The sequence below is a fragment of the Akebia trifoliata genome, unplaced genomic scaffold (genome assembly GCF_017979445.1).
Source record: "Akebia trifoliata isolate Shusen 1 unplaced genomic scaffold, ASM1797944v1 Contig00373, whole genome shotgun sequence".
Lineage (NCBI taxonomy): Eukaryota > Viridiplantae > Streptophyta > Magnoliopsida > Ranunculales > Lardizabalaceae > Akebia > Akebia trifoliata.
In genome coordinates, this window is record NW_028236993.1 from 16,054 (window position 1) to 43,423 (window position 27,370).

At 32.6% G+C, this 27,370-nt stretch overlaps 1 protein-coding gene across 1 annotated transcript; it reads right to left on the minus strand.

Annotated features, from left to right (window-relative positions):
• Positions 1-86: 86 nt before the first annotated feature.
• On the minus strand, positions 87-22,708 carry LOC147381529 ((S)-coclaurine N-methyltransferase-like). The gene is made up of 8 exons (XM_086430301.1): positions 22,513-22,708; positions 15,178-15,286; positions 4,204-4,428; positions 3,239-3,338; positions 3,049-3,159; positions 2,257-2,340; positions 1,405-1,463; positions 87-556 (listed from the first exon to the last, which is right to left on the minus strand). Exons 1-8 carry the CDS (start codon positions 22,697-22,699, stop codon positions 364-366), a joined length of 1,068 nt encoding a protein of 355 aa, XP_086286427.1. The 5' UTR covers positions 22,700-22,708; the 3' UTR covers positions 87-363.
• Between the last annotated feature and the right edge of the window lie 4,662 nt (positions 22,709-27,370).

Consider the following 27,370-nt stretch of genomic DNA (forward strand, 5'->3'; position numbering starts at 1 on the left):
TTGTTATTTGTCTTCGATGTACATGACTAAACCATCTAAGTTAGTGAAGGAAAGATAGCAGCGAAGAGGAATGCATTCAGAGTAAGATATAATAAGCAAGTTTGAAACGAAAAGTAGTTGTTAACAATGGGAAATTTTAGAGAACAAAAATGTTGATAAGAGATGAGCAACGACAATTGCAAAGAGCCACAAACGAAGTAGAAACATATTGGTGAGAATGTGCTCTATAACGGATGTCACATAAGGACCCTTATGTCCAATGTTTCCAAAAGAACCATTCATTTCCAAAAGAAATGAAAAGGCTTAGGTGAGGGAAAAAAAATAGAACCCCAAATAGAACACCTTGAGCAGGACATGAGATGTCTATTTCTTCTTGAGTAGAAAAAGTGCAACCATCCATTCTTCTCCATCATTATATCCGAAGAGCTCTGCCACTGCTATGAAGAAAGTTCGCCAATAGACAGTCCACTTGACAGCTGAATCCTTGCCGTAAGTAGACTCCATTATTGGCTTTATGGAATCCAAGTTCTGATCCATTCTTTTAAGCCACTCTTCACTACATAACAAAAAAAAGAAAAGTGAGGAAATTGCCTTACCAGCACAAAGTTTTCAAGCATTCACCGGGCAAGCGCACTTTGAAACTATTTCTCAAAATGATAAAGTTATCTTTTTGAGAATTAAAATTTTTTCCAAACCAATTGCACATGATTTGGTAAAGCAACACCCCATTATTGGCTTTGTAAAATCCAAGTAAGTAGACTCCATTATTGGCTTTAGGGAATCCAAGTTCTGATCCATTCTTTTAAGCCAATCTTTTACCAGCATGAAGTTTTCAAGCAATTACCGGGCCAGCGCACTTTGAAACTATTTCTTAAAATGATAAAGTTATCTCTTTGAGAATTAAAATTTTTTCCAAACCCCCCCCCCCCCCCCCCCCACAAAAAAAAAAAAAAAAAAAAAAGAAAACCCAAAAGAAAGATATTATTAGTTGGAGTATAAAATGGTGTGATAAACTAAGAGAAAGTCGAGTGACATGTTTCAGTCACGCACAAAAGAAGGCCAACCATAACCTCAATTCAAAGGAATGTACAAGTTGAAGGTTCTAAAAGAGCCAGAGAAAAACCAAAAAAGTACTTGCATTGAGTTAGCGAAATCGAATATAAACACTTGAATTAACAGAAGGAAAAACCTTAGACAAAATCCAATGGAAGAATATGATTCGATCAACCCAACCCAAATATTTGGGATAAGGATTTGATGATTTAAAAGCATCAGACCATAACAAAGTTCAAAAACCAAAATGAAACAATTCGACCTGAACGTTAGTAATGTGAAAAGCCGTTTTAAAAAAGTCAATAAAAAAGAAAATTGAAATAGAATTACCAACATTCATTTCACCCTTACCTTGTCTGTGCATAATGTTTTCCATTTACAAGCCAATGGTTGACAACAGAAACATCATCCTGCACAAAATCATCATAAAAGTAAATCATATTGAGATCTAAGATCTCCTTGGTTTTAAGATAATTGTACCCAACTAGTTAAAACAAAATGGCTGCATTGTTGTTTACAAGGCCCGAAATTACATGGAGATGCTCCTAGTACTATATTTCAGGGGCTTTCGATACCTCTTCTCACTTTTAAGGTAATATTTAAGCAAAATGAAGAACTAGGAATAGCAGTACATAGAAGTATGATGGCAAATTAAATTTTGGATGCACCATTTTTGTGCTGTGTAGGCAAGGGAGTTAGTGGTTAGGAATTAGTAGGTGAAGGTGGGTTTTTCAACTAATAGTTTTTTGCTCACAGAATCTGGGATCCACCAATCATATGGGCCCACGTGTATTGAATGGAATCCCCAATTTACAAAATTACCCTCATTAGGCATGACATGGAACATGCTAGAGAGTCTGTGACTAGAAATTATGTGAGCAAAAAATCATTCGTTTTCAACCCATGTCATGGTACCAACACTCGGAAACTTTAACCAACTTAGCAAGTATTTCAACAATAGGTACTTTTTTTTTTTCAATTTAGAAGATGATGAGAGTTAGATGCATTTCGACATGTTTTTGACATCCGAACAAGTAGCAGTTGAGTTGAAGGAAACAAATCAAGAAAGAGTAAATGGTTAGGAACAAAGAGGTTGCCTAGGATTGATGGTATTACAACTCACATGAAATACCATCATTTCCATGCAAAACCTAAGTGAGACTATTAGAGGATGTTGTCGAAATGGGATCCTGCACAACTCACCTGGAAGTACAAAAGCAGATTTGCAGACGGCATTGTCCCTCCGGTGAAAAAGTATCTGGTAATCCAGTCATCTTCATTTGTGTCCTACACACACAAAATAAAAAATAAAAAAAATGGTTAGCTTGCACAATTACGATGAAGAAAAATTGGTTGTGTTCTTCTTCAGTGCTTTTGTGATTTGATCTGTGGTTTCGATTCTATGATCCAAGTATACAACCAAGATGAGATGAAGAAATAGAGAACAAAACTTGTTATCCTTCATCATCAATATCACCTATGATGCCTTATCCCAAATATTGGGGTTGGCAACATAAATCCTCTTTCACTATTCAACTTTATAAGAGCTATCTTATGTCAAGGAGTGTGACAGAGCATCTCTTCCAACTACCTCACTCCACGACATTTTCAACCCCTCCTCTAGACCCTTACAGCCTTCAACTTGCACCAAACACCGTAATTGTACTTTTTAATTGAGAAAATAATTTTTGACTGGTTAATCTTTGTTGATACGAAGTTGAATAATTAAAAAAAAAAAAAACATTGCAACTATACAAGCCCCATATTGCCAAATACAGGAAACCATGGCATTTTTTCCCCTTCTAGCCTTCAACTTGCACCAAACACCATAATTGTACTTTTTAATCAAGAAAATAAATTATTGATAGCGGAATCTTCTATACTTCAGTAATTAAAAAAAAAATAAAAATTGCAACTATACAAGCACTCAATAAACTGCCTAATAAAAGTAGCAGTGAGTGTTCTTGGAAATTTTACCTAATAGATGGAGATTACCTCAAAGTGGTAAGCGAATGCTTTGTGACAGAAGTGATCAACAAAAAGGAGGCCATCCAAATTCATCCACTTGGATATTTTCTTAAGAAGCTCCTTATAGTTCTTCATGTGCTGTGTGAGGGACACGAACCTGTGTTTAGACCACATCGAATAAACTTCATACTCGGAAATATGCTAAAAATTTGCATACCTCAAACATTTCTATGGAAAAAATCCGATCGAAGGAGGCCTCCATCTCAAATGTGCTAATATCGGCTGCAATAATATCCACATTCTGCAGTTGTAGGTCACTGTCCAAGGACACTAATTGGTCATCACCTTGGCATTAATGCAAAACAGGTCATGCATTAGAAATATTTATGTACGTTGGGAGTTATTGAGAATTTTCAAATATTTAGTCTAAAATTATTCTTTGTGACATAGTCAAATCTGGTGAAACACAGGAGAAGATCACTATCCCCCTCCTTATCATAAAACCTTGAATCCACAAGGCCAATCAACAACAACAACAACATCCCTTACAATGCACTGAATAAACTTAGAAAAAAAGAAACTTCAAATTTGGCTCCACTTTGTACCCCCATCATACTTCACCAAAATAACAAACTTTCGAAAAATAGCAAAAACTCTAATTTGATTAAAAAATTCTATTAACCTTATAATACTTAATAACAATCAAGTAAAACAAATTAGGACTCAAAATAGCCTGAAATCAGCTAAAAAAATTATTATAATAATAAATTAAAAAAAGAGAGTAAATTTTCAACTTAGACTGAAATTTGACATCCAAATGATATTTTTCTCAAGATACGATATTGTAAAAGAAAACATCATAGATTTTGTCATTAGTTTTCTGAATTGGTATTATAATAGCGATACATTTATGATTGCAAAGTTACGCTCATTTGGAGCTAAGCCTTTCAGCCCTGACACACCTTCCTTCGGTTTTCTTTCTTGAGATCCTGTCCTACATCACCTTGATTAATCACATTTAGTTATTTAAAAAGAGGAAACTACACATATACACTCATAATATGCAGTTTGTGATTATTTGGATTTCAGTTATTAGTAAACCAATTTCAAACTTCAGTTAAGTTAAGAAATTTAATAAGGCATACCACGTGATTTCAAGTTTCAAGCAGATATGCAATATACCTGCACTTTGCCTCTATGTATGCTTTCTGTGTAATTGAATTACAAATCCCTGTAACCTTGCAGCTATGATATTTCTGTGCAATATATAAAGAGAGGGATCCCCAACCACATCCCACATCAAGTACAGTTTGACCATCTTTTATTTGTGCTCTCTCACAGTAAAGTTCCAACATTGCTTTCTCTGCATCCTCTAATGTGTTTGACTTATCATGGAAGTAGCAACAGCTGCACAAGTTCATATCCAACAAAATTTCAGTTAAATCTTATTTCGTTTTCATTTTAATGAAAAAAGAAACGTAATCGCATTAGAAATGGATAAACTACAAATACAATTTGCATTTCAAGCATGATTGTAAGGTAATAGTTCCATTTCTCTCAGTCTCTACCTTTAAAATTTTATGTCGAAATTATTGTATTTTTTCTACTAGTTAGTCACTTGTAATGTGGATCCCTAGATATGGGATGAACAATCAAGAAACAGGAGATTTGCGTAGTTCATCTAAGAGAGTTTCCATGGATAAGAGAGTTTCCACTATAGCAGATGACGATTACAGCCTTAACTTATTTAATCGTATGTTTCCCAATCCAAAATTAACTATCCTGAAATACAAAATATCATTTGCCCTTACAACAAATACCCACCAAGATCTTAATTCAAGACATCCAACCAACCATCATATCTATTTGGTTATGTACATTAATTGAATGCCAGATCCACATACATATAGACATTTTCAGAAGGATCATTTGAAAAATTTAGTCTCACAGAATTCTCTTAACTCTTAATATTGTCTTCAAGGAAGTACCTTTAATATAATTAATACAAAATTAACAAAGTTCAAAAAAAAAAAAAAAAAAAATGAAACAGAGGGATTTTCTTAAATTGACAATTTTGCTTTTTAGGTGGTTGAGGAGTGCAAAAGATAATGAAATATTTTATTTTAATGATTTTGATTTTAAGTTGGGCCTTGTAATTTTTCAGTGTCCCCAAAGGATCCATTTTATGGTTGCAAGTCCAGATGGTACAAAATGGATTTGATAGGAAAAAGACAACTATTCTTAAAATGGTACCGATGTTATTAGTAAGCCCTGAGCAGCAAAGCAAGTTCCATCCAAAACCACATTCAACAACTTGGGGTTTGGGACTAAGTAGGTAAGAAGAATATTTTAAAAATGGCAAAATTTGCAAAGTTAAGGGAAAAAATGGATTTGGGTTAGCATGTGTACTAGTGGAAACAAATATGTAAGAGGCAAAACGAAAAGTCGCAATTAAATTAGTGAAGGAATTAATCATGTTTATAAGATAAGTATTTAAGATAATCTCGTAATTTTAATAATTTCTTTGGTATGGGTATTTGTGAAATTTTAAAATGCAAGATAACGTATCTTTGATGAAAATATTTTTGTCACGCCCCAAAAACTCAACCTGAATCCCCATGATTCCCAAATTGAATATAGAGGCATGATATATAACTCATATTATGATAGTCAATATATAAACGTAAACGATAAATAAATAACTATATGTCATACTTGATCATTGTCCAACAGAACAGATATGCATCCTCAAACATCAGTACACTTGACATATATACATAAAACAGTGACGACACAATACTGTGTTCATAATTACATAAGAAAACGACAACGGAAGACTTAAACCTAACTCTAGTTCAAGACTTATCAATAATACCTATGCTCCTCTAATGGAAGTTTGGACTGATCATTTATAAATCAATGGCCTTGAACTTCTTCGGAAGGATCATTTTAACTAAAGGTGCCTAAATTTTTTGATGTCGTAGAGGTGAGTAATAAGGGAGTTACCCAGTAGGAGAATCTTACAATTATAAATAATAGTACCCTATATGCAGTTTAAACATTCTACGGATTCATAAATCATGCATATTTGATATTCAACACATAATTGAAAATAATTGAACATCGATGTCATAAAACTTAGTAGAAAATTAAAACATAATTAAAAATCTGAAGAAACAATTATTTATAATATAACATCAAATAATAGAGTACTATAATAGAGAATTGAAGATCACGACTGATATAAACATCTCAGTCAAAATACGATTATTCTAATACTTCACCAGTATAAAATCACACCGTTAGTTCTTAATTCTATGACAAGCCTCTGTTACAATTTGAATAACTGTCTTCCAACTCAAGTTGATCGTTGATCAAGGCCTTAAGAAACGGGCCAAATCAAGTAGATTTCTCTTTCCTGACTATTCTAGATTATTAATGATCATTAACTAGTCATCTTCATCTATCCCAATCTAGTGTGCATGTGATCCTCAATAATCTCTATCAATCACACAATATCTACATTTTATTCTCTATTAATGATAGAAAGAAAATTCCCGAATTCATGTTATGATGTTATGTTTTTATGTATCCCATAATACATAAGAACTCAAACAACGCAACTGTTATCCTAAAATAAAACATTGTTCTAGAAATGTTACAACACGTTATTCTTTATAGGTTTTCACAATTTTTTTAATAAATCACTAAAATACTACATATAAATATTTATTTTCTTTTCAAATGTATTAAAAGTAAAACATACACATGTTTTAAATACTCAGTCCACTTTTAAATGTACAGCGTCATCTCTCTTTTCTTTTTCTTTCTTTTGTGTCTTACACGACCATTAGTCGAAGTATTTCTCTCATTCGTGTCTTACACAGTCTATGACTGAAGTATCACATATTCTTTTCTCTCTTTTGTGTCTTATATGGCATATGTCGAAGCATCTCACCAACTGGATATTTTAAAAACACAACAATCAATTGAGAATTCGTTCTCATATTTTATTTTAAATAAAATATTTTTCTTACCCAACTTTTTATTTTAAAAATTATAACATATAACAAAATTAACAAATTTTACTTGAAATTAGATTTCATGCATGTTTTTGAAAATAATTGAACATATGTAAAATGTGAAAAAAACAGCAAGTTTTTCTTTTTATAAATAAATTATTTTCATGCTTTTGAAATATTAAAATACATGTAAAACATAAAAATACAAAAATATTTAATTTTTTTGTATAAATATACTATCAAGTATATTGTAAAAGTACAAAAATCAACAACTCTTTAGTTGTTGTATTATTATTTTTATGCGTATAAAATATACAATAAAATACGTATAAATGTGAACAAAATAAGTATAAAATAACAATTTTTAATCATTCAATCTAGCATACATATTGTGTAAATGTTATGCAAAAAATAATAACTTTTAATAATCGCTATATTTTATTTTTAACGTGTATAAACTACGTATAAAATAACAATTTTTAATCATTCAATTAAGTATACATATTATGTAAATTTTATGAAAAAATAACAACTTTCATAGTTGCTGTATTTTATTTTTAGCATGTATAAATACGTATAAAATATGTATAAACTAACAACAAGCATATAATAAATTCTTTTTAAATAAAACATCAACTATTAATATGCTTTAAACTCATAAAAAAATAATATAAATATATATAAAATATGTGCATACTATTGAAAATAATTATAAAATACTTTTTATTTTAAAATTACTAAATTAGAAATATTTTAAAATTACAAAATAAATTCTATTTTACAACTACAAAATCAGCAATATTATTTTTCAGTTTTCCTAAAACTATTATAAAGAATTAAAAGGGCCTACCTCATTATTTATTTTTATTTTCTTTTCCTTATTTCCTTTCTCTTCTTTATTTTATTTTTATTTTTCCTTCATTTTTTTTCTCTTTCTTTTTCCTTCTTTCTTTGTGCAGAATATGAAACAAAAAAAATCAACTAACACAAAATATTAGGTTTTATTAAAATATCTAGATATTTACTAAAATTTTAATTCTTTAAGAATTTTCTAAAAAATTAGACTTTGGTAAACTTGATTTAGTTAAAATTGGTTGACCAAAGTTGACTTGACTTGAGTCAACATGGCTGACTCAGTCAACCTTAGTTGACTTAGTCAATATTTATTATTTTTTACATTATAATTTTGGTAAATTCATATTCATTTTCATATAATAAGTTGTAAAACCCCGAATTTCTGATTCGTATCTCGAGAAAAAATAAATAGTGAAATTTTGAAAAAATCTTAAAAGTGGGACACAAGGTAAAACTGTAGGATTTAGTTATGATCATTTTTAATGGAATCTAACCTCACCATTAGATTTGAAAATGATTGAAAAACATACTTTAGCCTGTAAACATGCTCAAATGCGAGTCCAAACATAAAAGTTACAAAATCCTCGATTACCGAGTTGGACTAGGCTAAAATAGTGACTTTTTGTTAAAGCAAAAATTTTTAAGATGAGATTATACCATTGGATTCGTAACAAAAAATTATTGAACATGAAATATTTATTTGTCATTTTTGGAGCACAAAAAGTCGAATTATCATCAAAAACGAAAATGACGTCAATTTTAGGGGTCACCTCAGGCTAAAAATTTAAACTTTTGTTAGAGATAGAATTTGTAGAAATTGACTATAATATTAGATCCAAAACTAAAAATTAGACGAAATAGAGTATTTATTCGTTACTTTTGGAGTCCGTACGGTCAAGTTATCGTCGATCGAAACAATAGGCAAAATACCGATTTCGTCCCAAGATATATATAAATAATTTTTTTTAATTTTTTCACTTTCACATTCGTTTTAAACGAACCAAAATCAGCTAACTTTTAAAAAAAATTTGTTTTTCCTTCGAATTTCAACTTCAGATCTTTCACAAACGATTCGCTGTTGACATCCGACGCAGAAAGGAGAAACGTCCGCAACCTCGACATCTACAAAACCCACCCAAATTCCTTCCGTTTTCTTTTCTTTTTCACCCCATATCTTCAAAAAATAACCGTATATATATACGGGGGTTTCATAACTTCGACCTCGGATTTCATTCGTTTCGGGGTCAAATCGTCCTCCACCGTAGAAAGGAGAAAGGACGATAACATCGAGATCTTCGAAATCACCGGACTGATTTCAAAAATTAGTAGTCTCGAAGTACGAGTTACCTCGATTTTCACATGGTAATCGCCTTTATTTTCGCGCACGTGCTTCAATTCCGTCGCCTAGAGATAGTAAGGAATTCTCAATTTCTATTAGTAATCGTAAATTGTGAAAATTACATTTATGATTTTATTAAAAATTTGTGGTGAGTTTCCAAAAATATCAAATTCAATTGGTTATTTCAAATTCACGCCAAAACTTGTATGTTTGATATGTTTAACTGTATTTTATAATAAATTATACGTGGGTAGGATATGTAACCAGGTTATTTCCGTTAGTTGGGTCATGTGTATCGCTCGGACCCCGTTTTGGTTTAAGTTTTGTACTTTTTAAATGTTATTGATAAAAATAAATTTCATAGTTGAAAAAATGATTTAATATTAAATGAACTCATATTTAGTTGATGAATATCAGAAAGTGGATATTTTATTTGAGAGATTGCAAACTGTAAAAAAATTGAAAAAAGGGAAAAATGGTATAAAACGGTAAAATGTCAAAGTCACACCCGAGGGTGATGTTTGTATTTTACATTGTTGTATTATGTGTAGGTTGGTGAATGGATATCCAAGGATAATGTTACTAGTTGCATGTTTATTTACTTTCTGTTAGTGCGAGGCGCTGTTTACGTTTTCGTTCCGTTATTTATTTTAAGCCGGTTGAGCCACAGTTATATGGTAGGAAACTGGATATCCATTCACAACCTTGTATTGTTAATTTCTCTTTTATTTTCAAATGAAAATAATATATATATATATATATATATAGGGAGCGGTTCGGCAGCCCTAAAGTTTGCCAAGTTAGGTGCCAAACATTTTTTGTAAATCACTTTTGATGGGATTAGAAGTTTTAGAATAGGTTGATTTTTTGTGAGGATGATCTCTACGGTGAAGAGATCATCCTCACAAAAAATAAGCTCATTTTGAAACTTCTAACCCTAATTTACAAGTTGAAGAATCGTGGACCGTCCAATTTTTGTAAATCACTTTTGATGGGGTTAGAAGTTTTGGAATAGGTTGATTTTTGGTGAGGATGATCTCCTCATCATAGAGATCATCCTCACAAAAAATCAGCTCATTCCAAAGCTTCTAACCCATATTTTGAAAAATGTTTGGCACCAAACTTGGCAAACTTTAGGGCTGCTGAACCGTCCCCATATCTATATATATATATATATATATATATATATATATATATATATATATATATATATAGGGAGCGGTTCGGCAGCCCTAAAGTTTGCCAAGTTTGGTGCCAAACATTTTTTGTAAATCACTTTTGATGGGGTTAGAAGTTTTGGAATTGACTGATTTTTTGTGAGGATGATCTCTACGGTAAAGAGATCATCCTCACAAAAAACCAGCTCATTGTGAAACTTCTAACCCTAATTTACAAGTTGAAGAATCGTGGACCGTCCAATTTTTGTAAATCACTTTTGGTAGGATTAGAAGTTTTGAAATAGGCTGATTTTTGGTGAGGATGATCTCTTCATCATAGAGATCATCCTCACAAAAAATCAGCTCATTCCAAAGTTTCTAACCCATATTTTGAAAAATGTTTGGCACCAAACTTGGCAAACTTTAGGGCTACTGAACTGTCCCCATATATATATATATATAAATTAAAACTGTTAAAGAGTCTGTGAATGCCTGAATGGATAGTGCGTCATATCATCCGGAATGGTGTCCTATCTTGGGATGTACGGTAGGAACCACAAAACTCATACATAGTATGGGACGCGTATGAGAGTGGAGTCACAACTAGAATCCAGGTTATTCCTCTCTATCTTTACCAGTGAACTTGTAATTTAAACGTGATCGTATACAAATGGTTTGTATATTTGAGAATCACATACACGCCTGATAGACATAGACGAAGATGATTAGTCAGTGATCACTAACAATCTATAGTAGTTGAACATTCTGACACATCGAAAAGAAACACATTGCTTACGATCACGTCAAACGGCCAGTCTGAGCCTGATAAATGGTCAACCAAGCGTGGTAAGTATAGCGACAGACCACAAACTCAGGAACTTGTAACATCATGTCCCGATTGGGAGCAATCTAGTCGTGAATCCAGCTCTTTAATTTCAATACTCCACCATTGTGTATTATGTATCTGTTGTCTTATTTTGATATATAAAATGAAATGCATTTTTAATGTTTCCATTTGATCAATTAGATTTGTAAAAAAAGATAATGTTATAGTGAGTACTGCTGATCGATGTAATATGAGTTTTAAAATATTTAGTTACTCATCACTGGTTATATGTATCAGTTAATCGTAGTTTCTTCTGTAAAACTTTGCATATTATAATTCAGTATGTTTATTCATTCATATTAGGAGAGGTTATTGGTAGAAATTATTTTCTTCCTTACTAGGTAACCATTGTTACTCACCATTTTCTTCTTCATTTTTTTAGTTTCACATCCGAAGCTTAACGAGGCAGGTGTAGAACATGAGTGAGAATTATCTGTTGGGTCAGATAAACAGTCATAGTTCGTCACTTGGTGAGTACTGGGGTTATACCCCTTAGTGGTATCGATTTGTCCAAAAGTATTATAAATTTTGTTCTGAGCGTTAGGATTTTTATTAGAATAAGAAAATTTTATATAATCCCGTGTATAAATTTCTTCTTTCGCACTCTGATCTATCGTACGTTATTAGATGTATATAGGCTTCCGTTAGTATTATATTTTGTATGTATATATGCAGGATTGTATGTCGTTTATTAGGTGCAGGTTAAACGTCTTGGAATGCTAACATAAACAGAGGAGACTATGCTGAAATTTCGAAGTGCCACCTAGTACCTTGAGATCTAACATGGGGATTTGTGTTAGCGTTTGGCGGGACGCCACATAAGTATTGAGTATAAACCAATAATTTGAATAATTTCTTCGTTAGGGGAATTTGTGTAATTTTAAAATGCATGGCAACGTATATTTGTGAATGATATTTTAGTAAATTTCTATGGATGTTACTCTATAACAAACTTTTGTAAATGATTTGCAACATTTTTTTTGTGCAAATCATTTACTGAAATTTCTTCAAAGTTTAGATGGTCCATGCAAATCATTTGCGTTGTCTAACCAAGCACTCATAAAAGTGATTTTGAAAAATTTATTGTATTTGTGAATGATTTGCATGGTATCAAGCAAGGCCTTAATTGTGACTTTTTTAATAAATCACCAAATTTTATGTCCAAAATCACATTTCCTCTAATTTGTAGAATTTGATTACACCATTAGATCTGGAACGAAAAATTAGATAAAATAGAATATTCATTCGTCACTTTTGGAGTCCGAACGGTCAAACAAAACAACAAATCAAATATCGATTTCGTCCCACTAAAATATATAAATAATTTTAAAAAAAATTGATTTCTTTCTCGACTTTCAATCGTAGATTCACCGTGAACAGGTCACCGTTGACTCCCGACACATAAGAGAAAAACGTCCATAGCCTTGTCCTCTACAAAATTGACTCAGTTTCTTTTCGTTTTCTCTCCTTTTTCACCCCGTATCGTCAAAAATCACTCGTATATAATATGGAGATTTCGAAACTTCGACCCTAGATTTCATCTACTTTGAGGTCAAACCATCTTCTATTGTAGAAGGGAGAAAAGACAATGGCATCGAGATCTTCGAAATCACTAGGTTAGATTTAAAAATCAATCGTTTTAAAATTTGATCTACCTTGATTTTTGTGTCGATCGTCTCGATTTTTGTGCATGTGCTTCAATTCTGTTACCTAAAGATTGTAAAAATTGTATATAGGATTTTAATGAAAATTTATTATATGTTTTAAAAATATAAAATTATTTTCGTTATTTCAAATTCATGCCAGAACTTGCATATTTGATATGTTTAATTGTATTTTAAAATAAATTATAAATGGGTAAGATATTTCACCGAGTTATTTCTGTCAGTTGGATTCTGTGCACTGCTCGGACCATGTTTTGATATAAGTTTTATAAAGTTTCAATTTAAATAATAAAAATGAATTTAAAAGTGTGAAAAAGAATTTGATATTGAAAAATGAATATTTGAGTAAATAAATCTGAAAAATGAATGAGGTATTTGAAAATGTAAAAAGTCCAAGAATTAAAATAAATAAAAAAAGATGAAATGATAAAATGTAAAAGTCACACCCGAAGGGTGATGTCTGCATTTTACATTGTAATGTTATATGTGGGTTGGTGAACGGATATCTAGGGATAATAATATTGGTTGCATGCTTATTTACTTTCTATAGCGCGAGGCGCAAGTTATGTTTTGTTCTGTTATTTATTTAAGGTCGAGTGACCACAGTTGTATAGTAAGAAACTGGATATCCATTCTCAACTTTGTAATGTTAATTTCTCATTTATTTTTAAAGAAAATTTCTTATTTGTTTTCAAACAAAATTTCTTATTTTGTGAATTGTTAAAAAGCTTGCGAATACCTAAAAGGATAGTCTGTCATATCATCCGGAATGATATACTATCCTGGAATGTATGGTAAAGACAACCAAACTCATACGTGGTATGGGACGCGTATGAGAGTGGAATCACAACTGGAATCTGGATTTATTCCTTTCTATTTTTACCAATGAACTTGTAATGTAAATGTGGTCGTATACGAATGGATTGTATATTTGAGAATAACATATACCCCTGAAACATAAACGAAGATAATTAGTCAGTGATCACTAACAATCTATAGTAGTCGAACGTTCTAATACATTGAAAAGAAACTCATTACTTATGGTCATGTCAAACGACCAGCATGAGTCAGATAAATAGTCAACTAAGTGTGGTAAGTGCAGCGACTGGCCACAAAGTCAGGAACTAAAAGCTAATAAAGAATTGTAACACCATGTCCCAACTGAGAGTGATCTAGTCGATAATCTCAACTTTCTAATTCCACTACTCGACCATTGTGTATTATGTATATGATGTCTTATTTTGATATATAAAATGAAAGACATATTTAATGTTTCCATTTGATCAATTAAATTTGTATAAAAAGAAAATGTTATAGTGAGTACTGCTGATGAATGTAATGTTAATTTTAAAATATTTAGTTGCTCATCCCTAGTTATATGTACCAATTAATCATAGTTTCTTCCGTAAAACTTTATATATGTTAAAATGATTCAGTATGTTTATTCGTTCATGTTAGGAGAATGTTATTAACAAAAATTGTTTGTTTTCCTACTAGGTAACCATTATTACTCACCATTCCTTCCTCTATTTTTTTAGTTTCAAAACTTGCATTTGGCGAGGCAAGCGTAGAACTAGCAAGTGGAGACCATTTGGTGGGTTAGATAGACGATCAAAGTTCATTACCTGGTGAATGTTGAGGTTATATCCCCTAGTGGTGTTGGTTAGATCAGAAGTATTATAAATTTTGTATTGAGCGTTAGGATTTTTGTTAGAGTGAGGATTTTTACAGTAATCTCATATATTATTTATCCTTTCATACTCTTATTTATCTTACATGGCTAGATGTATATAGATATTCCACTGTTATTCTGTTCTTGTATGTATATACAGGATATTGTCGATTTTGTTTATCAAGTAAAACGCCTTGAAATGCTAACATAAATAAAGGAGATCATGCCGAAATTTCAAGGTGCCACCTAGTGCCTCGAGATCTGACATAGGGCATTATGTTAGCGTTTGGCAGGGCGTCACAAAATACAATATCATGCATCTATAATTGATTTTTGAGTCGTGCTGGAATGACCTCAAGATTGGACCTCATATCGCACATCTTGAAGTGAAAGTGGATAGGAACCATAGATGCTTTTTTACTCATATCTCGAGGAAAACATCATGATTCCCATACATTTTCACACTAGAGTGTACGATGTGAGGTCCAATCTTGAGGTCACTTCAGCATTAAAAACAAGAGATTATACGAATATGGAGTACAATGCATAAGAGTCATTTACCTATATTTCATATTCTCTCCAAGCACCAGCTTGAAAAATAAGGTGGGAAGTTCATAATGTTGGGATTTTGGTTTCTCTGTCTTGATGGCTATAGGCATATTCTCAAGAGCTGTAAAACAAAGCAATTTTATTCATGTATATTAAAAAAATTCTACTAATAATACCAAAAAAATATTAAAAGGTTCATGAATATCGAAAGCATGAATTCAATAAAGGAAATTGGACATTATTTTGAATATTATTTGAGACACTGATTTATTTATCAAATTTTTTTTAATTTGAATTTGAATTTGAATTTGAATTTAGATATGCCTATATTTGATTCGAACAATATCTATAAGCAGGCCTAATTGCAAACTCTGTTTCATCTTCTTTGGAGTCTTTAAAAATAATGAGACATTTTATATTGACTTCCTACAACACGTTGAACACTGTGATGACGTGGTGGTGTGTATGGAACCCTAGATGCTTTTCACTCGTATCTCAAGGAAAATCATCTAAGGTTCTATGCACACATTCATGTCAGCGTAGTGTTGTGGGAAGTCAGTTTGGCATTTTTCAAATAATATAATTAACCTTTTCATTCCTTAGACGGTTTTCAAGACTTATTGCTAAACCTTTCCCCACTTCAATAGTAATTATTATTATTTTAAAATGAAATACCCATTTTCATCAAAAAGTTCTCTTTGTAGTCATTTTAGACACCTCATTTTTGTCTGGATCGAGTCCGAGAGATCAAGAAATCAAGCAGAAGAAGTTTCAGTCCAAGGGAGCAACACACAAGACCCAAAGGCCTACCAAAACATAGAACCAGGGCCCACAGGGCTTGCTACAATCCCAAAACCAAGCATGTCCGTAGCTTAGGCATGAACAAGCCAAATTTAGCCTGTCCGTACAGGGTAGGCAACATCTCGAGGGTTTTGTTATGGGTTTCCAAGTGTAGCTATTTGTTGTGGTCTTATTAATCTTAGGCACTAGTCAAAATTGACTGATTTCGTTCTCATCTACATTAAAGCCTTCTTTTATTAATTATAAAACAACTATGCTTGTGAAAGTCCACTATGTATGGTTGCTAGATTCATAATGGTTTGGTGTAGCTCCTTGATTCGCTACTTAAAAGGTTAGGCCTTACTTCGATCGCTTTGCTCAAGACGACCTAGAAAGATGAGCTCATTTATAATCTATAAGTAAATGGATACTTTATGAAATCAATCCCTTATCTTTCTTCTCAGCAAAATCGAGGGTCAAGGGTTCGCAGATTCAATAAAGTAGCACCCCTTCTATGAGCGTGATTGGAGAATTCATTTAAAAAGTCATCGTGTTTAGTCAAATCAAACAATTCATTTGCAACAAACCTTGTATGTGAACATCTTGGTAAGTAAAAATAGAACCCCTTTTACTAGATAAGGCTAGGCAGGAGCATTTTACATACAATATGCTCTGATTTGTTTTTCTCCTAAATTTTCACTCCTCAACTATAGAAAGATGGGGCGGGTAACATCAAGCTCCAATTCTCTGAAGGAATAATGATTCTTACCCCTCCATCATATGATATGGTTCCCAAATTGTTCGAAATGAGTTATTATGGACATTTTATTCATGAACAACAAATAATTAAATTCACCTATCTATCTATTTACCGATCCAAAATTTTGTCATTTCCTAAATAGGACAGTGAAATGGTTGCATAGATGATGATGGCTGATTGCAAACAAGCTCATTCATTCTCCCGACCTAAGAAAAAGGTTATGTCCGTACCTAAGGTATGGACAGGTTGATTTTCAACCTCCCAGCACCTTACCTTTGGACAACTTTAGTTTTCTCCACCTTACTTACATGCAGTACAGAACACCTCTTTGGGGGAAGCACTCCACTTGGCTCACTCTCAAGCCTTATTCCTTTGGGATCACTACATTTGTCTCTCTATTAAGCCACATTCCCTTGGGACAACTTTTTTTTTACTATTTTGCCCCCACATTTACCTTACTTAACACCACACCTTTGTGCTCAGTATAATTTGGCTAAGCCTCTCAATTTGAATTTTTTCCATCTTACCTCATATTCCACTAACTCTTCTCTACCATTGGGTACCACAAGTCTTTTACCAATTTAACCTTATTTTTATCTTCTCCTAATACCATACAATCTTAAGGTAATTGTGCATTTTCCTTTACCTTTGACCTTGGCCCTACAAATGAACAATGACATCCATACTCCTACTTTGTTGAAATCACTTTATGAAAATGACCAATGAACCCCTTACCCATCTCTTATTCCAAAGTTCTTTCTACCCAATTTCAAACTAAATTGACCAAAGTCAAATGGTCTCAACAAAGTAGGGGTATGGATGTCATTATTTAGTTGTGGAGACCAAGGTAAAAGATTAAGAAAAATAAACAATTACCTTAAGACCATGTTGTATGGTATTGGGAAAGGATAAAACAAGGTTAAAATGGTAAAAGAATTGTGGTCACCCAATATAAAGAAGTTATTAGAATATGAGGTAAGATGGAAAAGAATCAAAATTGAACGATTTAACCAAATTATCTTGAACCCAAAGGTGGGGTGTTAGGTGAGGTAAAAGTGAGGGGAAAATGGTAAAAGATAGTGGTCCCAAGAGAATGAGGCTTAGTAGAGAGACAAGTGTAGTGGTTTCAAGGGAATAAGGTTTGAAAGTGAGTCAAGTGGAGTGGTCCCCCCAAAGAGGTGTTCTATACTGCATGTAAGTGAGGTCGAGAAAAAAGAAAACTAAAGTTATCCAAAGGTAAAGTGCTTAGAGGCTAAAATTAACCTGTCCGTACCATAGGTACAACAAAGCTTGGTTTTGGGATAACTAGCAAGGCTGTGGGCCTTGGTTCTATGCTTTGGTAGGCCTTTGGGTCTTGTGTGTTGCTCCATTAAACCAAAACTTCTTTCGCTTGATTTTTTTATCTCTCGGGCTCGATCCAAACAAAAATGGGGTGTTTGCAGTCATCATCTCCTACACCTCATTTATGGTTTCAAATCTCGCTTGAGACCAAGATGACTTTTTTGAATTGTCTCGCAGTCTAGGTGTCATCCAAAAACGAATGAGATATTCTATGTGAATCATCTCACACGATGTCTCATTTGACGGTCGAGATGACCGGTACAATATTTTGAAAATCTTGGCTGAGTTGGTAAAACTCAACCAAGTCAACTGGGATTTGCATTTTTACTAAAATAATTATTTTTGTAATTTAAATATTTATTTTATAAATAAAAACATGATCTGGTGACTAAATAATATATTCAACCACCTTATCTTATTTTCAAAAAAAGTATTATAATTTATAACCCTAAAGTTTGCCAAATATTTTTTGTAAATCACTTTTAATGGGGTTAGAAGTTTTGGAATAGGTTTATTTTTGGTGAGGATGATCTCCTCGTCATAGAGATCATCCTCACAAAAAATCAGCTCATTCCAAAGCTTCTAAGCCATGTTTTGAAAATGTTTAGCACAATGTTTGGCAAACTTTAGGGTTGCTGAACCGTCCCCGATATATATACTATTATAATGAGAGAAAGTGAAATAAAAGTGGTTTGGCATCAAAATTTGAGTGGCCATAAATGCCCCTAATTTTATGTTTAAATTTAATACAATCTAGGTTAAGTTGGTAAAAAACCAAGAAAATTACACACATGAACTTGCACTATAGTTTTCAAAATTACAACAAAAAAAAAAATTAATGTCATTTTTAAAAACCCTTTAATTAATATTTTAAATTATAAATAAGTACATTTTCTTTTGCATATGCCCCCTTCTAATACATCTTTACAATTATAATGAGAGAAGGCAGAATATAAGTGGTTTGACATCAAAATTTGAGTGGTCATAAATGCCCCACTATAATCTTTAAATTTAATATAATCAGGATCACTTTGGTAAAAAAAAACTAAGAAAATTACAACCTATGATCGTATAATCATGTTGCTTAGTTTTCAAAATTACATGAGTATCCTTTTTATTATATAGTCTTTAAATACCCTTTAATCAATATTTTAAATTATATATATAAGTCCTTTTGATACATGTGCATTTGCTCATGCCCCTTTCTAGTCTATATGATAAAACATAATAGTGGATCCCACTCCTTTATCTACTTTTTTACCTTTAGTCTCTTTTCTCTTCTTTCACTTTCTAAGGATAACCCAACTTTATTGCATTTCAATTTCTACCTTTCTTTTTCTTGAATGCCCCTCCAACTTTATTATCTTTTCTCTATTACACCCTTAACCCCCTAACATAAAGAATGGTTGAGATTTAATTTTATTATTAACCTTGAGGATAACTATGGATACCATTTTTGTCCCTACCTAAGATTGTGATACGTATCTGTAGAACTGAGGCTACCTTGTATCCCAGACTAAGTCCGAACTGTATACGTCTTATTTATCCCTTCCTAGGATCACTATATGTGTTCTCGAATTTTGCAAAATCTCGTCTATTGTGATGAAAGAGTGCCAAGTCAAGCCAACATGAAGATGGAAACCCACTTTTGGAAAGGTCATCCCCACTCAACTCAGTAAAGGAAAACGACCGGGGAGAAGTAAGTCTGTCCTGAGCTTGAATTTTCATTCAGTTCGGCCTAATCAAACCTAATATAACCAAATAGAGCCTTGAGTCCAACTTCATCTTGGATCTTCATCTAGTTCGACCTGATTAGATACAATAAAATAAGACAAAACATTTAAAAAAATCTAAGTACTTCTTTCATGAAAATCTATGCATTAAATGTGATATCTAATAGTACTTATTAGAAGGGATTAAGAAATGACATTCCTTAACTAACCTACCCTCAAGCAATAAAATCTCATCAACCCCATATTAATTATATTGAGAAACTTACTAATCCAATTCAAGTATGAATATTAATGAAGTGTTGACACAATTCTCCAAAGACAGAGTTGGTAATCCCCATCCAACTCAACCACCAACTGGAAGATGACATGGACTATCATGTGCTGACACATGCACTTGGAAACTCAACTATAAAAGTCCTTCTCGAAGATTGAAAGAGGGGTTTAGAACTTAATTTATCATCTCAATTTCAAAAGAGACATTCAAATTTATTGTTCATCATCTTCTCAAACTCCCTTATTTATCCCGTCATTGTTATTGACTTGATCGTAGGACAATCATTGGTAGGTACCTCATTGGCGCCTCCTCCTCCTCTCATTTTTTCCTTCAACAGTTGTGGTAGCTACTTTGGGCGCCATTGGAAGAAATTAGCTTCAACTACGAATCAACCGTTGGATCAAGTCAAAGTTCATCCAAAAAGTATCATCCATCGAGGAGTGAAAGCCCCAAAAAGCCTCAACAATAACTTCATTGTCTTTTCATTTTTTTGTTTCCAAGAGTACCCCCAAATTTATTTATTTTTCCTCTTCTACCCCCTTTTCAAGAAAACTCTCTCCTTTACTCCCCTTTTTCAATAATGTCCTTCCAACTTTATCATCTTTCCTCCTCTCCTTTTTTTTAAATGATACCTCTCCAACTTTATGATCTTTCCTAGAGAGGAAGGCAAGCAAACTCTAGTTAATAAATGAACCTAGAAAAAAGAGTAGGACTAGCCTGACTAACTTGTTTTTGTAAATCTCAACGTTTGTTTTGACCGTGGATTAACCTTAAATCCTTTTTTCCCTAAGTTAGTCGCAAAAGTTTCTATTTTATAGTAATAAATAGTTACCAATTAAAAGAAAGTTTCTTTATATATAGGATTTGTACAATAAATAATAAAATAAATATTTTATGTAATAAATAGTTACCAAATAGAAGAGAAAAAAAAAAGTTCTATCTTTATATTTTATATTTAATATATAGGCAGTAAAATAATCATTTTATAGTAATATAAAATTACCAATAAAAAAACTTGTTTCTATCTTTATGTTTTATACTTTATATAATAGGCAACAACAAAATAACCATTTTTCTTTCTATATGTATATATATGATTTGTACAATTAAAAACCAAGTAACTGTTTTATTGTAATAAATAGTTATCAAATAGAAAACAAAATGTTCTATCTTTATATTTTATACTTTACAATAGGCAATAGAATAAAAAATTTGTCTTTATCTTTATATTATATATATATTGATCAGGATCCGTATACACATAAAGCTACTCATAAAGCTACAACGTGTTTTGTCTTATATGGGTAAAAAGATTCAGAATGGGCTGATTTTTTGTGAGGATGATCTCTATGGTGAGGAGATCATCCTTGACAAAAATCAGCCCATTCTGAAACTTCTAGCCCCATGTTTACAAGTTGAAGAATTTTGGACCGTCCATTTTTTGTAAACCACTTTTGATGGGGTTGTAAGTTTTGGAATGGGCTGATTTTTTGCAAGGATGATCCCCTCACCATAGAGATCAACCTCACCAAAAATCAGCCCATTCCAAATCTTTTTGCCCATATAAGACAAAAACGTTGTAGTTTTATGAGTAGCTTTCTATATATATAGGGGGCGGCTCAAGGGACATATGTAAAAACAATGGTTTTTCAAAATATGAGTTAGAGGTTTTGGATTGAGCTGATTTTTTGCGAGGATGGTCACTATGATGAGAAGATCATCCTCACAAAAAATCAGCTCAATCTGAAACTTCTAAATCCATCAAAAGTGATTTACAAATTATTAACAAAAATTGGCAAAAATCAACGGTCCACATACTAAATCACTTTTAATGGGGTTAGAAGTTTCAGATTGGACTGATTTTTTTTCCGGATGATCTTCCCATTATAGAGATCATCCTCACAAAAAATTAGCTCAATCCGAAACTTCTAACCCATATTTTGAAAATTTATCAATGTTACATTGTTTTTACATATGTTTTCTCATGTCCCTTGATTCTGACCCTATAAAGTAAACTATATAATTATTGTAAATAATGTATATAGCGTTTTATTAATAAAAAAATCGGTTGACTCAGTTTTAGGTCCTGCCTTTGAAACAATACCCGATAACAAAAGGAAACATGTGATACTCTTCTCATGTCAGCCATTCGTTGGATCCTGGTTGAAAGACCACGTTTGACACTAGAATATTCCTCAAACGTCGAGATGCAATCTTATACGAATCCCTAAAATTTCAACCGTGTGTTTAGCATACATTTGATGCCCTCCCTCAAACGTCGTTAACTCGGTCGAGTTCCAATCTTACTCGCCGAGATTTCAACTCCATTCGGAGAATTTCCCAAACTACTCGGTGGACTCCGCCATTTCTGAGTTTGTGTACCAAATCCTCTCGAAATCACATCTAGTAGTGTCGAATCGGACGAGTTGTGGAATCAGAAGAGAGAGAGAGATACTTACAGTGTGAGAATTGGAGGAGGTGAGAGAGCTGGAGCTGAGAAGAAGGCTTGTAACCCCAACGAAGCCGACTACCTAATAACAGCCGTGTCAGCTTCCTTACCACCACATCAGGGAGAAGGTTACGCTCTAATGAAGTTAACATCATGCGCACAATAGCATCGTACGGTACCTGCATCAACGCCTCCATCTCTCTAACGCTTACTCACTCTCTAAGTCTCTCTCTGCATTATTAATGTAGATCAATGAATCTTGACCGTCCAATTTGCTGAATGGCTTGGATTAGTTTTATATGATACTAACGTACAACGTGAAAGAGAGTCGACAACGAATAACTATGAGATTACAAAAATACCCCTGAATTTTGTTTTTGGACCTTTGGAAAATAGCTCATCTACAAGGCCTACTTTTGGTACAAAAATTGAGGGATTTATCGGTAAATTAAGAAGGCATGTGATTTACTATTCATATAATATAAAAAAATTTGCTAACCGAGTGTCCGGCCAACTTGCGCACACCACGGCTAATCTTGGGGAGGACTACCACAGCAATCTATTGCCATGGTCCTCCAGTTAAATCATGAGAAAAATCCAAGAAGGAAATCGAACCCATGACGTGTGCCTAACCCACACTTCATGTGCTCACCTTTACCACTTAGGCAACCCATGGGTGGGTTATTCACATAATAAAATTTGTTATTGACAACCGAACTTTACATGTTACACCCCAAGTTAAATATTAAAAATAAATAAATAAAATTGTTATTGGCAACCCAATTTTACTTGTTACACCCCAAGTTAAAAATTAAAATAATATATTATATTTTTTATTACAAGTTTACAGAAAAAAATTTGAATATTCATGATCAAACTTATTTTTTATTATAATTTTTTGTCAAATTTGGTTCAACAATTGATTAAATCTGAGTTGTAAATAACTAAAAGACAAAAATTATATTTAAAAAATATTTTTATTGAAAAATTGAATTAAGAATATCATTTATGTAAAATGATGGGGACATAGTTGGTATTTTTACAAAATGAATAGTGAAATAGAGGCCATCTCTATTTTTTGCTTCGACTCCAATTTTAGAGACGTAAATAATGATTTAGAGGGTGTAGATACATTATCCTCAATTACGAGTCTCACTTTTACTAAGATTTGGAGTCGCCACCATTCATATTGTAAGTGAGTGTGAATGGTCACCCGAAATGTATATTTTCGAAATAATACCATTTTTGATGTTTAGTGACTCTCATTGGATAAGACGCTAATCTAACGTTGAGATCGGGGTAAGCAGGTCAATTAGAGAAAAGGGAAGGTGTTAGGCATCATTTTCTCCCTGTCAAGTGGCAATAACCACAACTCAACTCGATCAATTTTTTGGATAAAAATGTAAATAAAATGAAGTGTCACATGCCAACAACTTGTACCCTAACTAGGGATTTGTTTTTGGCTTGTTTATAGGATCATCTCATTGAAGGGGATGATCCTTATAAACCTTTGCCTTGAGGACTACATGTGATTTGAAAAATATTGGCTAAGGTTTAAGGTCCCTTCTTATAGGTTGAGAAGAAATCAAATATCGATTACCTCAAAACAATTTAGGGATTAAAATCAATTTTGTTTTGGAAGTAATTACAACCCTTATGCTTTCGATTGAACTGAAGTCCGATCTACTAGAAATAAAGGAGGGGTAGCATTACATCCTAAGTCTTTCTAAAATAAAAATTAAAGAGATGAAGGGGATAATAGAAGAGGGATATATAAAGGATAGAGATAGAGGGGGGTATTGATCCTTTGATCCACCTTGAAACTTCAAAGTTTCCTTTTCTTTCCTCCCTTCTTCTTCTTCTTCTATGGATTCTTAAGTCCTTGGTAGAATATGAGAGTATGTTTTTTAGTAGAAGATTAGTATGAGAATAAAATAATGAAGTAGAAGTTAGTTGAAAGAGAATTTTTTAGTATAAGACTTGGTAAGGGTTTGATTTGAGAGATGAGGGAGTATTTATAGGTGTTGGGAGGATACTTTAGGGATATAATGGGGTGAAGTATTGAGAGAGTAGAGAATGACATAGGTTTTGAAGGTGAAGGGTATGAAATTTAGAGTTGGGAAGAGGGTAATTGTGTAATGAATGAAAATGGGTAATGTTTTGATCAAAATGATTTGAATCTTACCCAATCCATTTGAATTGTTTGGTGAAGTGAGATGAGTGATGTGTGATGGAGAAAATGGGGGGTTGTAAGGTGTTAGGTGTTTGATTGAGTATTAGGTTGGTTGAATAGGTGAAGTGTTTAGATTTAGAAGAATATGTTATGTAAGAGATTGATTGATTAGATTTTGAGAGGGTTAAGGGGATGATGACATGTGTCAAAAGGGATGGGAAGGTGAGGTGCTTAGATGGGTTGATTGGTGAAAGTAGGTGTTTGATTGAAGATGAGGGGTGTGGATTAGATTTGTGAAAATGCTTTTGTAAGAAATAATAGAGGAAGTATGGATTGTGATGTGGATGGTTGGTTGTCTTAGAGAAGGGTGAGGTGGGTAGGTTAGGGAAGGGTATGGGTTGAGATGATTTTTGAAGAGAGATGATGTGAGTAAATGGATTGTTAGAGAAAAATGATAGGGTAGGCAGTTAGATGAGGGAGGTGAGATGGGGTGATGACATGTGTTACATTTGATGATCAAAGGGTGATTGGTTGATGTAGATAGTGGTTAATGGGTTATGAGTTATGGATTGGATGTGAATTTGATATAGATTTTGGTTTTGGAGTGTTGGGTTTGGGTTTTAGGAATGGTTTTGGGTTATTGGAATAGGTTAGGATTTGGAATGGATTTTTGGGGGTGGGTAGGTTTTAGGATTTAGGTGATGTGGGATTAAATTTGGATTAGAGGGGTAATGTGAGAAATGCATTTTTAAGAGTAGAAGGTTTGTAGGCCTTGAACGGACTTGGGATTTTTTTGAGATTCAGAGGTGGAGTGGTGAGAGATAAGGAAAATAGGGGGTTCCAAGTTTCATTTTAAATTTATTCATCCTTTTAGGGGTTTTAGGAATCCTTAGATTGGTCAAAATGTCATGTGTTAACAAATTGGGCTTTTAAGGCCCATTGGGGAATTTTATTAAGAATTTGGCATTTTTTATTTCAGGAGCGAAGCGATGAAGGTAGGAGTACGCTAATTCTTTTTTGTGGACCCATTCGACTCTTAGAGGGTCTTAGGGACCCTCAATTTGATAAAAATGTCATATTTTAGTGATTCGGACTTTTGAGGCCCGTTGACTAATTTTATTTGAAAATTGATATTTTTTAAACCCTTTCGAGTAGGGATCTGTTCAGATTGAGGTGTCTACATAGGGTGTGTCAGAAATTAAGAGACCGGTTAAAGCTCAGTTCAGAGGTCTGTATCTCTAAATATAGAGATATAAAGACCGGTTGGAGTTGTTGCTCTTAATGCAAGTCCTTGGCATGAAATCGGAGTGATCCAAAATGAATTTAACAAGTTTGGATCCTCCAAGTAGATTCGAAAAAAGGATCAAATATCTTTTTTAGAGTTATCAATGGATCAGGTCGATTTGGTACCAATCAATAAGGATCGGATATGGAGCAAGCCTATAATTAAGCAAACTTTATATCTCAAGAAATATATCATATAATTATATACTTCTAATATATTATTGGATCGGATCCTTATTAGATTGGTACATGGTTGATCTAGATCCTTATTGGATTGGATCCTTATCGGAATCCAAAGCATCAATCCATACCCGAAGTTATTGGATTGGAACAAATCGGATTTCGGGTTTAATCCAATCCATTGACAACTCTAATATTTTTACATCCCTTGACCCGGTTTGAATCTATGTCGGATTCAAATGATACATTGATTTGATAATTATATTTTTAATTTTCTCAAAATATACTTTCTGCAATATGGATGCTTATAAAATAAAATGATTATAATTATTAATAGAATAATATATTTTTAGGGACATTTCTAACCTGGAAAGATGTTTATAATTACAAATTTCCTAGAGATCTTATGAATTAATAATTAATTTTCTAGAATCCGGATCAGATAAAGCCAATTTGAAATCCAAAATCAAAATAAACTTCTTGTATAAAACAGAATATATAAAAATAAAATTATATTTTTTTCTTACATTATCACTATCGGAATGGGGCGAAGTTGATCCAAAATCAAACTTAATCTATTGGATTAAAATCTTTTGATCAAATAGATTAGGATTGATTTAACATGTTTACTGAAAACTTTTGATTTGAATTTGTTATCAGATCATGAGAAAGTAAGGATATATTTTCTAATTTTGTAGAAATAGGCATGGATTATTCTATTGTATTTATGATATAATCTTTTTTTTAATTTCAATCATCATTTAATTTGTAAAGTCAAAGGTAGATAACACAGGGCTCCATTACCGTTGGATCAAAGATAGCTTTCATCGATTGTCTACACGATAATTTGTCGAACTCCCATAATTTATCCTCTTGATTATACATAAAAATAATTTTTTGTATTCTCTGTTTGTTATTGCTTGTTGCATTTGCTTTTACTGTTTTATTTTCGGTTTCATTAAACCAAATAAAGATTTTAAAATGTTTTATTTCTAGTGGCTGGTCAAGGATTTATTACTCGTCTTACCAAACACAAAATGCGAGCTTTACTACCTAACTAAGAAACCTCGAATCTAGATCTAAAATTTTAAAAATCAAATTTGATTTTAATGATTACTTTTATCTCAAATGATAGTATTTGGTAATACTTGCACTCGATATAATCTAGCAATAGAACATATGATCAAAGCTGTAGTTGGTAGTTTCATCGGTCAATTATACGATTGGTGGA

Bases quoted from the DNA above. Each gene is read 5' to 3' on its own strand.
- LOC147381529 (XM_086430301.1), bottom strand. From the start codon at position 22,699: ATGGAGGCGTTGATGCAGGTACCGTACGATGCTATTGTGCGCATGATG. The intron at 3,160-3,238 runs GTATGCAAATTT...TCCCTCACACAG, and splicing joins TTTCCATAGAAATGTTTGAG to CACATGAAGAACTATAAGGA. The intron at 2,341-3,048 runs GTAATCTCCATC...TTGTGTGTGTAG, and splicing joins CATTCGCTTACCACTTTGAG to GACACAAATGAAGATGACTG.